We start from the raw sequence: 12,399 nt of genomic DNA, 5'->3' as shown, positions 1-12,399 counted from the left end.
ATTAAAAAAAAACAAAAAACAAAAAACAAAAAAAAAACCCTGAGTGTGGTCTGCTACACCTTTGCTATCCCTAAATGGCCCATCCCTCAGCTACATGTCTCAGAACAAGAGCAAATGAGAAAATATTTTGGCAAACTATGGCTTGGTTTTCAAGAGGCAACCTAGTACACCCATTGAGAAGGAGGACAGATAACAGACAAAAATGTGTATGTCATGACGTCAAATGAAAATGCACTTTTTAATTACAGTTTACCACGAAGACCTGTGTGGCTGTTAGTTAAACCTAGAGAAAGGAAAGGGATGGAGAGGAGGAGATGTCACTAAGCCTGAAGACTGACTACTACTGCCACATGTGATGGCCTTGTTTACATTTGCAATTCCACTACAATTTGGGTTCTGGAGTTTTTCTAAATTTGTAATATAAATGATCTTTGTTGTTATCATTATAGTAGTGGTGGTGTTGGTTTTGTTTACTTTTTTGATACATGATTTTATGTAGAACAGGCTGGCCTCAGAGCCCCTATGTAACCAAGGATAACTCTGAACTGATTGATCCTCCTGCATCCACTTCCCAACAGGTGTGGACCACCAGGCCTGGCTCTGCTTAGATTTTCATTATATTGTCCCAAATGAAGTTTAACATAAGTAAAATGTCATTTTTAACACGTTCAACGCAGCAAAACTGTCCATGTGAAAGTATCCCTATGCTCCAGCCAACTGTCTGATTCTTTGGAATCCATCTCAGAAAATGACACCGTGGCCCCAGAAGAACACAGACACCCACCATATCTTTCCAATAGCCATAATGACAGCTACTCTGCAGTTTTGTTTTGAGAGGTAAATATTTAACACACTATGAGGTTTCAAGATAAGTTTCAGGCTTGCACTTGATTCTCCATACCTTGCTTTCAACACTGTGTAACAAATGCTATGGTTTTATCCGGTCCATGTCTATCTTCTACCAATCTATAACACCAAAAGATATCTATGTGTAGGAAGAACTGCGTAAGTATGTGCGGGCACACACACACGCACACACACAGGCACAGAGAGAGAGAGAGAGAGAGAAAGAGAGAGAGAGAGAGAGAGAGAGAGAGAGAGAGAGAGAGAATAGTTAAAAAGGGGTTAATCCTGCAAAGCAAATCTAAGTGACTACTGTATGCAGTGGATGTTTAATTAAATATGAAAAGACAGCAAAGCTCCAGGCAGGCAAGGGTAAAGCTGTGCAGTACCTGGTCGTCTGCCCTCCTCACAATGCAGACAATCAATCACACTCCCTACTCCCTATCACTCGCCATTCACACAGCTTATGCAAGCTTTGTCTAAGAGGCTGTCAGCAATCCCACAAGTGGGCTATCTAACCATCCAATCAGGGTCTGTTCCTGCCATGCCTCCCAAAAGCTCAAATGTAGTTATAGTTATAGTTTTCCTTATTTACCAGACTCAAAAAAGAAATTCCTAAAGTAATGTAAAGTATATAAAGTAGAGAGAAACAAAAAGATAATTTTAAATTGGTATACAAGTTAAAATAAAAAGTAAATTAGGTACAAAACTTTGGACTCACCAAGATAGGGTAGATAATGGAGTATTTTCTCTGAACTTATCAAATACAAATAGACTAGACATTGTTGTGTATTTATTGCTCATATGTATTGTATATCATTATTGTAGTTATTATATATAGTTGTTTTTATATTAGTTGAACAGCCTTTTTTTTTAGATGAAAAAGGGGTGAAACGTAGTGATATTTTGTTTGTGTTTTAACAAATACAGTTTGCCTAAAGATCTGAATGCAAGAGGCCAGGGAGTGGTGGCACACACCTTCAGTCCCAGGACTTGGGAGACAGAGGCAGAGCCACAGTGAGTTCAAGGCCACTCTAGGCTGCGCAAGGTTGAATCTGTCTAAAAGAGAAACAGCTCACACAAAAGTTATCCCAGCACTTGGGATCCCAGAACTGAGGAGGTGAAGACAGGAGTAATATGGCTGGGTGGAGAGAGGACTATAAGGCAGAAGAGACAAGAACAGGAGACAGTCTGAGGAAAGGATCTTTGGTCTGAGCATTGGTAGGGGTAAAAAAAGGTCTCTCTAGTGACTGGCTGCACTGCTTCTCCGATCCTTCAGTTTTCACCTCCTAATATCTGACTCCGAGTTTTATTTAGTAAGACCAATTAGAATTCGTGCTACACTCAAGATCTCTGAAGAGAAAAAGAACTCATCCTCGCTTACTATTAGCTACCCTGTCCGTGACTTAATTTGGTCACCTAGTAACCTACTGTAAATTCCAAATTACGTCTGAAATGCAGGAAAACAATATTCATAATCCACTATCACTTTTTAATTCTGAGAATAAACTACAGCTCTTCCAAACAGCTGATCCAAAGGCTCAGCAAGCAGCACTGGAAAGGCTGGGGCAGGACTCCATGTTCAAGGTCAGCATGAGGACACAAGGAGATCTTGCCTTTTTAAACACACACACACACACATAAAGCCCCAACTTTTTTACTCTAACCTTCAATTCACATCTATTAAGATAAAGCAGCTTTTTGTAGTTAAAATACAAAACTCAGTTTAGATATCTTCTATTCCCATAAGCTTTAAACCTGAATTATTTCAAAGGTTAACACCTCCATCCTTGACACGCCAAGCCCATGGAATGACTAGAATGGAACTGTCAGAGCTACAGAGTGTCAATCTGTACAGTAATTAAGGTGACATCATCCAACTACAGTCATTCTCATCTGCCTTAAGTAACTGCTAACCACTCGAAATTCTCTTCTATGTTAATATAAGGTGATCTAGGTCTATCCTTGAAGACAGTGGGATAATGACATGTAATTCATGAAGCTTTCCTACCTAAAGTACAAGGTCTGAATCCAACTACCAGGAAACAAAACCAAATCTGATATTCATTTCACAAAACTGTCAGTATCAGGAAAAAGCTGAGAACCTCCCAGATTAAGAGAAGAAACAGGACAACTACATAAAATGCACAATCCTGAAATGAATCTACACAATACCTGTAATGCTATTTCATTTGTATTTTAATAGATGGAAGCATGCCTGGAGCTCAGAAAAGCAAAACTGTCAGCCACTGGCTCTTATCTCTACCTCAATCCAAAATGGCGATACTGCCTCCAGGAATCCTCAGAATATAACATATTATAAATGTATAAAGATATAAAAAATATAAATTATATAAAGAGAAAAATGTCTACCAGATACAATTGAAACTTCTAATAAACACCAAAGGAAACCAGTTTAGCAAAGCTTTAGGCATCCTAATGGAGAGAGGCTGGAAGCCAGAGCCTATCTTAATAAAAAAATTACCCTCAAGAGCCAAAGTGTTAGGAAGCCCCAGTCTGCTCAGAAAACAGCAACACCAACTCTGCTCCGCACTGCATACACACTTGAGGTTCCCAGCACTTCTATCACCAGAAACTTGTCTTGTTCTTAATATTCTCACAATTATGATTAGCCTGACATTAGCTGACTTTATTATATGTAACAAGCACACATAAAGATTTAGAATTTGAGATTTTTAATCCCCTCTTAATATTCAGTTTTACAGTAAACCATCCTAAGAAATGGGCAGCATCAACACAGTGGCAGGTGTCATGAAGTATGAGCATGACCATGGACAGGCTTCTCAATGCACTGTGCATTGTTTGCTATACTAGAGTGTAGCAAAGCTAGGAGTCTGTCAGATTCTCAGTCAGCAACACCAAGCTGCACTAGAGGAGACAGAACTCCTGTTTCTAAGATGCTGCCACCCCACCCAAGGCTTTCTCTAGTGTTCAACCCTTACTCCCAAAGCCTTCATCCTGCACGCTCTGCTCAGAAGGTCTTGGTTTTATCATCCCCATGTTTTCAGTCACCAGCTGTAAAGTTTGGCAAAGGTATCTACCCAGATCTTATTTTTAATGTAAATGACTCAGTCTGAAATGGAGAAGTACATAGATTATGGGGTGTTTGAGAGATTATTGATTGTAAGGTACCTGAAGGATCTAGTATACTTGATCATTATGAGAAAAACAAACAAAACATGGCAGTACAGGCTGACTTGCCCTTAATGACAAACCAAGTTATAGAAGTAAAGCCAACTTCTTTTTTTTTTTAGTATGGGCGAACATTTTATTCACTTCTCTACAAGGTGAGGGGGCTTAAGACCTTTGGGGTTGGATGATAGATGGCTGGGAGGAGGTAGCCTTTTTTTTTAAATTTATTTATTTATAAGAGCAATCAGGGTTCCCTGACCTGTGGGAAGTCCAAGGACCGCCCACCTCGATCCAGGTTTAGTAAGGTGAGCATCCAAACTGCCTAGGCTCCCACAAAGCCAGTACGTGCAGTAGGATCAAAAACCCATTGCCATTGTTCTTGAGTTCTCAGTAGTCCTCATTGTCCGCTATGTTCAGCAAGTCCGGTTTTATCCCATGCTTTTTCAGACCCAGGCCAGCTGGCCTTGGTGAGTTCCAGATAGAACATCCCCATTGTCTCAGTGTGTGGGTGCACCCCTCGCGGTCCTGAGTTCCTTGTTCATGCTCCCTCTCCTTCTGCTCCTGATTTGGACCTTGAGATTTCTGTCCGGTGCTCCAATGTGGGTCTCTGTCTCTTTTCATCGCCTGATGAAGGTTAATATTCAGGAGGATGCCTGTATGTTTGTCTTTGGATTCACCTTCTTATTTAGCTTCTCTATGATCGCGAATTATAAGCTCAATGTCCTTTATTTATGTAAAGCCAACTTCTATAGAACAACTATAACAGAATGTGAGCCTTGGAGGCAGAATCTCACTATATAGCCCCAGGCTGGCTTTGACTTCAGGATTCTACTGCCTCCCAAAGGCTGGAATTTCAGGTATGTGCTGCTATCAGCTCAGCTTGGCTGTGGTATTTCTTTGTTAGTGTTTTGTTTTGTTTTGAGACAGGTTTCTCCGTGTAGCCTTAATTGTCTTGGAACTAGCTCTGTAGACCAGGCTAGCTACGAATTCACAGAGATTTACCTGCCTCTGCCTCCCAAGTGCTGGGATTGAAGGCGTGAGATACCACTGTCCGGCTGACCATAGGTTTTAAAATCATGTCTTACGTTTCTACTATCAGTTAAGTTTCAAACATATCTGTCCTGAGGTTATCCAGAATTTTGTCCCTGTATTAGCCCAGTACTTGTTTATGAGTAGCCATAGCCTAACTCAAATGTCTATAAAAGGATGGGCTTGCCTGCATCTCCTATTATTTTATATAAAATTATGGATATAGATGCATATTTGGGGGAATGAGTCATAAATTCCATGAAACCAGAGGTGTAAAAGTCAAAGAACGACTAGTCTACATCAGGTCTAACAACACATAGAAAAGCTTATGCCAGCTTAAAGTACTATCTCAGGGTAGCACACTTATTCACACATTAACAGGTGAAGAAGGGGATGTGAGGCTGTCACAGAACTAGCTAACCAGTGCAGATGAGCCCTGTAGAAAACTATCTATGCAGCAAGGCCCTGTTGCTGAAGACAACAACTATACAACTCATTGAACATGGAGAAGTCAAGCTGGTGCCTATACAGAGCTCTCACCCCTATGTGTTAGCATGCTAGCATCTTTGGGTCAGGAAGGTTCTGTGTACTATCAAAGGAGAAATGTAAACAAACCCTTTGATATACAAATGGTACATCCCTGCAAAATATGTTGATACAGTAGTTACAAGAAGCTTGTGGGAGTAACCAGCTAATGTCTGATTTGATGTAAGGGCTACTCCACGAGCTAGCAGACATTGCTTGGGTAACCAAGAACCTGAGACCAGATAAGCCAGGGACAAAATATAAAACCAAATACTACTGTTCTACTAAAAGAGCATATCAATAAATGACTCCTAATGACATTCTGCTATACTTATAGATCACTGCCTTGCTCATCCATCATTAGAAAAGCTTCCTCCTGAAGCAGATGGGAACAAATATAGAGACCTAGACAATAAGCAAAGAGTAGAAGAGAGACCTTGGAACACTCAACCTTAAACGGGACATTTCCCTCAAATCCCTCCCCTCAGGGCTCAGGGAATCCTTTGGAAGAAAAGGCAAGAGTATAAGAGCCAGAGGGAACGGAGGACACCAAGGAAGTAAGGCCTTCTAAATCATATAAACTCACAGAGACTGAGGCAGCAGGCACAGAGCCTTCACAGGTCTGCACCAGATGGGGTCTGAAAGCTGAAGTAGATGCACGCCACCATCCCAAACCCAGAAGCTATCTCAACAGATAACCACTTGCAAAAGACAGCCACTTTTCTCCAAGGGAGTCTTAGAGAAGAAACAAACTAGTCTTTAGGGAGGCTGCATATCCAGAAACAGATAGCCAACACAAAATGAACTCAAGGGTATCTTTGAAAGTTCCTTGTCTCATATTGTGCCAGGACTTCAAAAAAAAAAAGTTTATCTTTTAAAATTTTTATTCTCTCTTCTTACCCTACAGATCCCAGTTCAGTGGTTTTTTTTGTTTGTTTGTTTGTTTTTGTGGAATTCCTAAGTGTGAACAAGTGGGTCTCAGTGTCCTTTCTTGTACTTTCTCCTGGGCTCTTTTCCTTTTGTTTTGTCCTATTCCAAATTGTTAGTTTTTATTTTAGCTTATTATGTTATATTTTATTATTATCCCTTAGAAACCTGTTTTTTCTATAATAAGAGACAAAAAGGGCTCAATCTGGATGGGAGGGAAGATCGAGAGGAACTGGGAGAAGTAGAGGGAGAGGAAATAGTAGTCAAAACATATTATGTGAGGGAAAAATCCATTTTCAATAAAAGGGGAAAAATAAAATATGCACACACACACACTTGTCATTCTCTTCCCTCCAATTCCTCCCATGCTCCCTACTCCTACCCAAATTGAAAGTTTTCCTTTGACTATTACTGATAATTATATACGCACACAAATACATAAGTACACAAAAAAGAAAAGAAACTCATCTATGAAAATGCTGTGCACAAGCCCTCTTTTTCGGACTATTTCCACTATAAAACTAGATATGGCAGTGCACTGGTGGCACACGCCTTTAATCCCAGCTTTCGGGAGGCGGAGGCAGAGGCAGGTCTCTGTGAGTTCAAGGCCAGCCTGGTCTACAGAGCTAGTTCCAAGACAGGCTCCAAAGCCACAGAGAAACCCTGTCTCAAAACACACATACACACACACAAACAAACAAACAAAAACTGGATATGTATTACAATATTAGTAACATGGGAGTCATGGCATAATCTTTTATAATCCCTAAGAGAATTTTTTTTTTAATTTTGTTTTCCGAGACACAAGCAGAGAAGAATCCAAAGGCATGATCTGTCCACTATCAGAGGAGTCAAGGTCTTTTTCAAAAGCCTTACAATGCCAGCAGTATTCCTCCCCACAGCACTGTTAGTTTCTAAAACTTTATAAAGATAAACTGATCTACTTACTCAGCAGAAGCAAGTACTCCTTTACACAAGTGCTGTGTGTGGCCATGACAACAAATGCAGTGCTTCCCCCTTGTGAGTCTAGGAACCTCAACATAGCTACGAACAGCTCATGTTACTATATGGCTTCTGGGTCTAGGTGACCAAGGCTCAGCAAGTAGTCAAACTGAAGCTCCATGCCTAAAAGGTGGCCGGGCATCTTAGTTACTGACTCGTAGCCTGTAGGTGAGTATCAGGAGCACCAACCCTTAATCAGCCATTTTAGAAAAATGGAAAGTCAGTATGGACCTGAGTCCATAAAGGCTTTCTTACATGGCCAGAATTTCCCATTTCTCTAGCTACACTTCAGATATGCACCTTTCTCTCCATGCTCTTTTATTTAACAGGTTCAAACCACCACACAAGCAATCCTACTTTTTCACCCAACACAGGCTCCTGAAGGCCAGCAAAAACACCAGTTTGCAAAGTCCTGATTGTCTCCGAGGCCCCAAAGGGTGCATCCTCAATTAACTGTTATCTGTCACCAAAGTCTGCATGCTACAAGGGATACTTGAACTCCAGTGGAGATGACATCACCGGAAACAAACATGCCATCTTACCAATGCTTTCTGACTCTCCCTTATGCTTTTTGTTTGTTTGTTTTTGTTTTTCAAGACAGGGTTTCTCTGTGTTGCTTTGGAGCCTGTCCTGAAACTAGCTCTTGTATACCAGGCTGGCCTCTGCCTCCCGCCTGCTAGGATTAAAGGTGTGCACTACCACCGCCAGACTCCCTTATGCTTTTGACTAAGTTTCTTTATAAGGGCATGAGGGAAATGTTTATCACCTAGAAGGGTCAACACTGACTCCATACACTGACAATATTATTTTGCAGAAGAATGCAAACAATCCCTGTTCATAAAAGAGAAAAGTCTGCTTATCCTGGCTAACTGGTACACTTCCTTCATTAATAGATGGCAACTATAATTAGCCCTAGTTCCTCTTTCACTTTGGCAAATTAAAACAAAAAATATAAAAGCACTTTAGTTACATGTAAGCTGTGAGTTATCCTTATTTGAAGCTCTTCACCTAATTCTCCCATCCATGAACTATGCTACACCTGCACTATTATTTTCATAGTTCTCTAAAATACCTTTTTATTAACACAAGGACATCCTACATCCTTTCTGAAGGAACATAATTATTACACTAATGCTCATCTATGCACAGAATTCTTTAAAACTAGAGTCTCTTTAGCAGAAATGTTGGTAATCATCAAAGAATCAGGAAACAATGGTTAAAAGGTCCAAGCAGCAGACTAAAGAGGTAGAATGTTACCAAAACACTGCTACCTCCAAAGAGTACAGCCTACTTTGAAGATATTGCAAAGAAGCCTGTAAATAAAAGCCAGCATAACACACACATATCTGTTGGCTTTCAGAATGAGCTAAACTTTTGAATGCCCGAACAGCAGAGCCTAAGGTAAACAAAATAATCACCAGGCTCCAACTTTCTATTTGTACAAGGTACACAGAAACTTTAGCAGCCCCTTCCTTTGGCTCCATTAGGGCATAACAGCCTGCTGATCCACTGAACAAATTCTGTGATAAGAATCCCTGTTTGCCTTACTGTGATAAGAACCAAGATTCTAAAAATCAGTAACCCCTGGGCTTGGAGAAGGCTCTAGTCTTTTATTGACACATAGGAACTATTTGTAGGAAATTAGGAGTCTGGAAGAAACCTGAGCCTAGTGTTTTGATCTAATGATCAGCAAACAAACTGACCACTTTGGGGTATATGCCCAAAAGAAGGGATGACAGCAGGTCTCAAGCGGAGCCATTCATATCCATATTCACAACACCAACTCCTCTCAGTCAAAAGGCTGCCATCCACCCACAGATGGCCGGATAAGCAGAAAGGGACATATGCAGGTGCTTCTCCTCCGTCGATGGCCCTAGAAACCTACTTCTAAGTTGAAAATACAGACCTGGGAAAAGTGTATACTTAGTAGATCAAACTTTCTAACTTAGCAACAAAGCATAATGTAAGGGATCATTGGTTACCCTTCAGGATCACATGTCTGACTGGGACAGAAAAAAGAATCAAAAATTCAAAATGTAAAGAACAGTTTCTACTGTAACTGTACATTTTCACACACCCCAAAGCTAAAAAGTGTCTAGTCAAGCCATTATAAGCTAGGGACAATCTGTACATACAACAGACTACCAGTCTAAGTGAGGAAACTGATGCATGCATTGACATGAAGGCCATAGATGTTACATCATCAGAGAGCGGCAAAGAGTAAGCTATGGCAATGATATAATGCAATGCTATAAAAGTTACCCTCCCTAGAAAGCAGAACTATACCTAAATACTACTAACTATATACAGCCACAAAATCACTATCCAATCAGAACCAAGAGAGCCAGGCCTGGCAGTTCATGCCTGTCACCCCACTACTGGAGAGACTGAGTGAAGCAGAAGCATCCTGGGGTCAAGGAAGACAGGTCAAGGCTACATCCAAATATTTTCTACAACCAAGGAAGAGAGCCTAGTTCTACAATTCCTACCCAGAAATGCTGTCATAACGGAGTGTTCAGCATGGGAAGCAAAGACAACCCTTACTAAAGTAGTTGCAAGGTCTTTTATCACCCAACTGAAACCAAACAAGCCATCTTCTGAAGTCATTCATAAACTTAGGCTACTACGCTGATCATAATAAAAGCAACTTTGGTGCCGACCATTCTAATAAAATGCACTCTCCATTCATGAGCATGTACACTTTTATTACACATGACATGTGCCACAGGTAGCCTGAAAGATACTTGGCAAAATAGATCATTCCAGAACTCAGCTTCCAAAGATATCAGTAATATCAAAATTACTGCCCAAGCCTTCACCTTTTAATACATTTTTTGAGCTCATGGTTACAATGGAAATTTTACTTGGAAAGTTTAATGTTTATACCAATGAATTTCCAACTTAGTGAACGCATTTTACAGCAGGTTTCCTATTTCCCAAGTGGTTCAACTTGCGCCCTTTTCTACTGACTGACGGTGTGGCTGCTCAGGATACTGACAATCAGGACTGCGAAGATTCAGAAAGTCAGGCAGGGCGAGCTCCCAAGCAACTCTCTTTTATCCGAAGAAGGTTTCCCATATGTGATTATCATAATACCTACGCTATCATATATTGGTAGCTTAACCGTTAAGTTACTACAACTCTCCCCACAAAAGCAAGGACTAGAGATCAAAGACTCCTCAATCATCCGTTTAAGCAAATCTTCTCAGGACACTAGGGCTGTCCTGCAGGCAAAGTCACAAGGGCAGCTCAGCTCTGCTAGGCAATCCACACCAACCTGATGGGCTAGCTTCAAATGCACATCAATCTGTCCAATGAAAGCCCCTTCGCAGGGACCAGGCACAACGACCTGAGAGGGGAGGGGCAGAAAAGATGGCCTCGGCCAACCGCCCCCTGGGGCCAGCCCTGGTCACCTGCCAATAACCACACAACAATCCTTCCCAGCACTCCAGCCGTCACCTCGTCCGAGGCCTTGTCCCCCTCCCGGTCCTCTGAGGTGTTCACGGGTCCCACGCCATTCGGCAGGCCCGGGTCGCGATCCCGGGGACGCCGGCCCGCGTGTGCACCTCCGGTCTTCGCTCGGGCTTCGAACGCCAAACAGGACCTGTCAAAGCCCGCTCCTCCCAGGAAGGGGGTGCGGAGAGGCCCCGGCTCGAAGTCCCGGGGTGCCCGAGGTCCGCGTGGACCGTCACCCGGCCGAGCTCGGCGTCGCGGCCTGCTCCCGGCGCCCGCGCGGGCCGCGCATTTCAGTCCCCGGGGCCCGAACACAAAGCGGCCCAGGGGGAGCCCGCCTCACCTGCAGCACTGGGCGCCGCGGGCCTTCCAGAACCATCGGACCCCGCTCCGGCGCGAGCGTCACAGCCCAGGCCTCCCGGTGCCGCCCGGCGCCGCCGCCGCCGCCGCCATTTCCTGCCGCTCGCCGTTGCCTCGTTCCCGCTGTCAGGTTACTCCATTCACCTGGGCCCGGAGCCGCCCGCGCCTCGCCGCGCCGCGCCCCGACCCCTCCCGCCCGCGCCTGCGGAGACTGCGCAGCGCCCTGCTCGCCCGCAGCCCGCGCTCGGCCCGCGGCGACGGCGCACAGCGGCTTGGAGAATCCCACCGGCGTCGCGCCACCGCTCCGCGCCCCGTCGCTTGCTCGCCCCGCGGCCGCATGAAAGCCGCCCTGTGATTGGACGAAGTGCGGAGGTGAAAGGTTAATCCCGGCCCCCCAGCCACTCAGGAGCTAGGAAACAGCGGGCTCGAGCTGAGGCGGTGTCTGCGGCCCAACGCGAAGACCGAGCTGGGTAACGCAGTCAGCCGAGCACCGGGAATTCTGGCGGCGCTGCCGCCGCGGGCCACGCAATCTGGGCTTGGTCTAGAGGAGTCTCCCAGCTTTGGGGACTCTCCCTTCTTGATGGTGGCATCTTCACGAACCCATCGCCCCCAATCGCAATCCCCTCTGCAGGGCCCTTTGGGTCCTCAGACCTGGGCCCGTGGGCAGTCCTCGAGGCCAACTTGAACAAGCAGAAAATGCCCGCGGTGTGCAGAGACTTGGGTTTATAGGTTTGAGCCGCGCCTCCTTCCTCAGAGTGAAGAGGCTTATAGAAAATCATCTTAATGTAGGATCCTCCCCCGCCTCCCATGTATACCTCTCTTCCTGGAGATCTCCCTTTCCTCCCTCCCCACCCCCACCCCCAGCCCGACCGCTGTGAGGGATGGGTGGGCTGATTCTAGCACCCAGCTTCTCTCTGCCCCTGGGAGCACTTAATGGCAGCTGTCCCTCTGCACTGTCCCACGTGGTGGCTGTTAGCTCTCTGAATTAGATGGAGGTATGGTTTACTAATTTTTATACTTAAAGGTTGAAGCGATTTGTTTATTAAATACTAGTACCGTTTGTTTTATTTTTTTATTACTATTAATTTGAAGCCAGGTCTTTTATGT

General features: G+C 43.9%; 1 protein-coding gene across 6 annotated transcripts in view; it reads right to left on the bottom strand.

Moving 5' to 3' along the window:
• Positions 1 to 11,680, bottom strand: part of Dicer1 (dicer 1, ribonuclease III) — a 69,221-nt gene extending 57,541 nt beyond the window's left edge. For 4 of the 6 annotated variants that reach the window (XM_075948465.1, XM_075948467.1, XM_075948468.1 and 1 more), the window contains exon 1: positions 11,276 to 11,510. Coding sequence is in view for 1 of the 6 variants with exons in the window: in XM_075948469.1 (XP_075804584.1) it covers positions 11,276 to 11,311 (36 nt within the window). In the remaining 5 variants the exon portion in view is untranslated. Of the gene's footprint in view, positions 1 to 11,275 lie in introns of all 6 variants that reach the window. The other 2 variants (XR_012907761.1, XM_075948469.1) reach the window with 2 other exon arrangements.
• Positions 11,681 to 12,399: the final 719 nt, after the last annotated feature.

Source organism: Microtus pennsylvanicus, chromosome 14 (genome assembly GCF_037038515.1).
Source record: "Microtus pennsylvanicus isolate mMicPen1 chromosome 14, mMicPen1.hap1, whole genome shotgun sequence".
Taxonomy (NCBI): domain Eukaryota; kingdom Metazoa; phylum Chordata; class Mammalia; order Rodentia; family Cricetidae; genus Microtus; species Microtus pennsylvanicus.
This window is presented reverse-complemented; position numbering and strand designations above follow the sequence as displayed.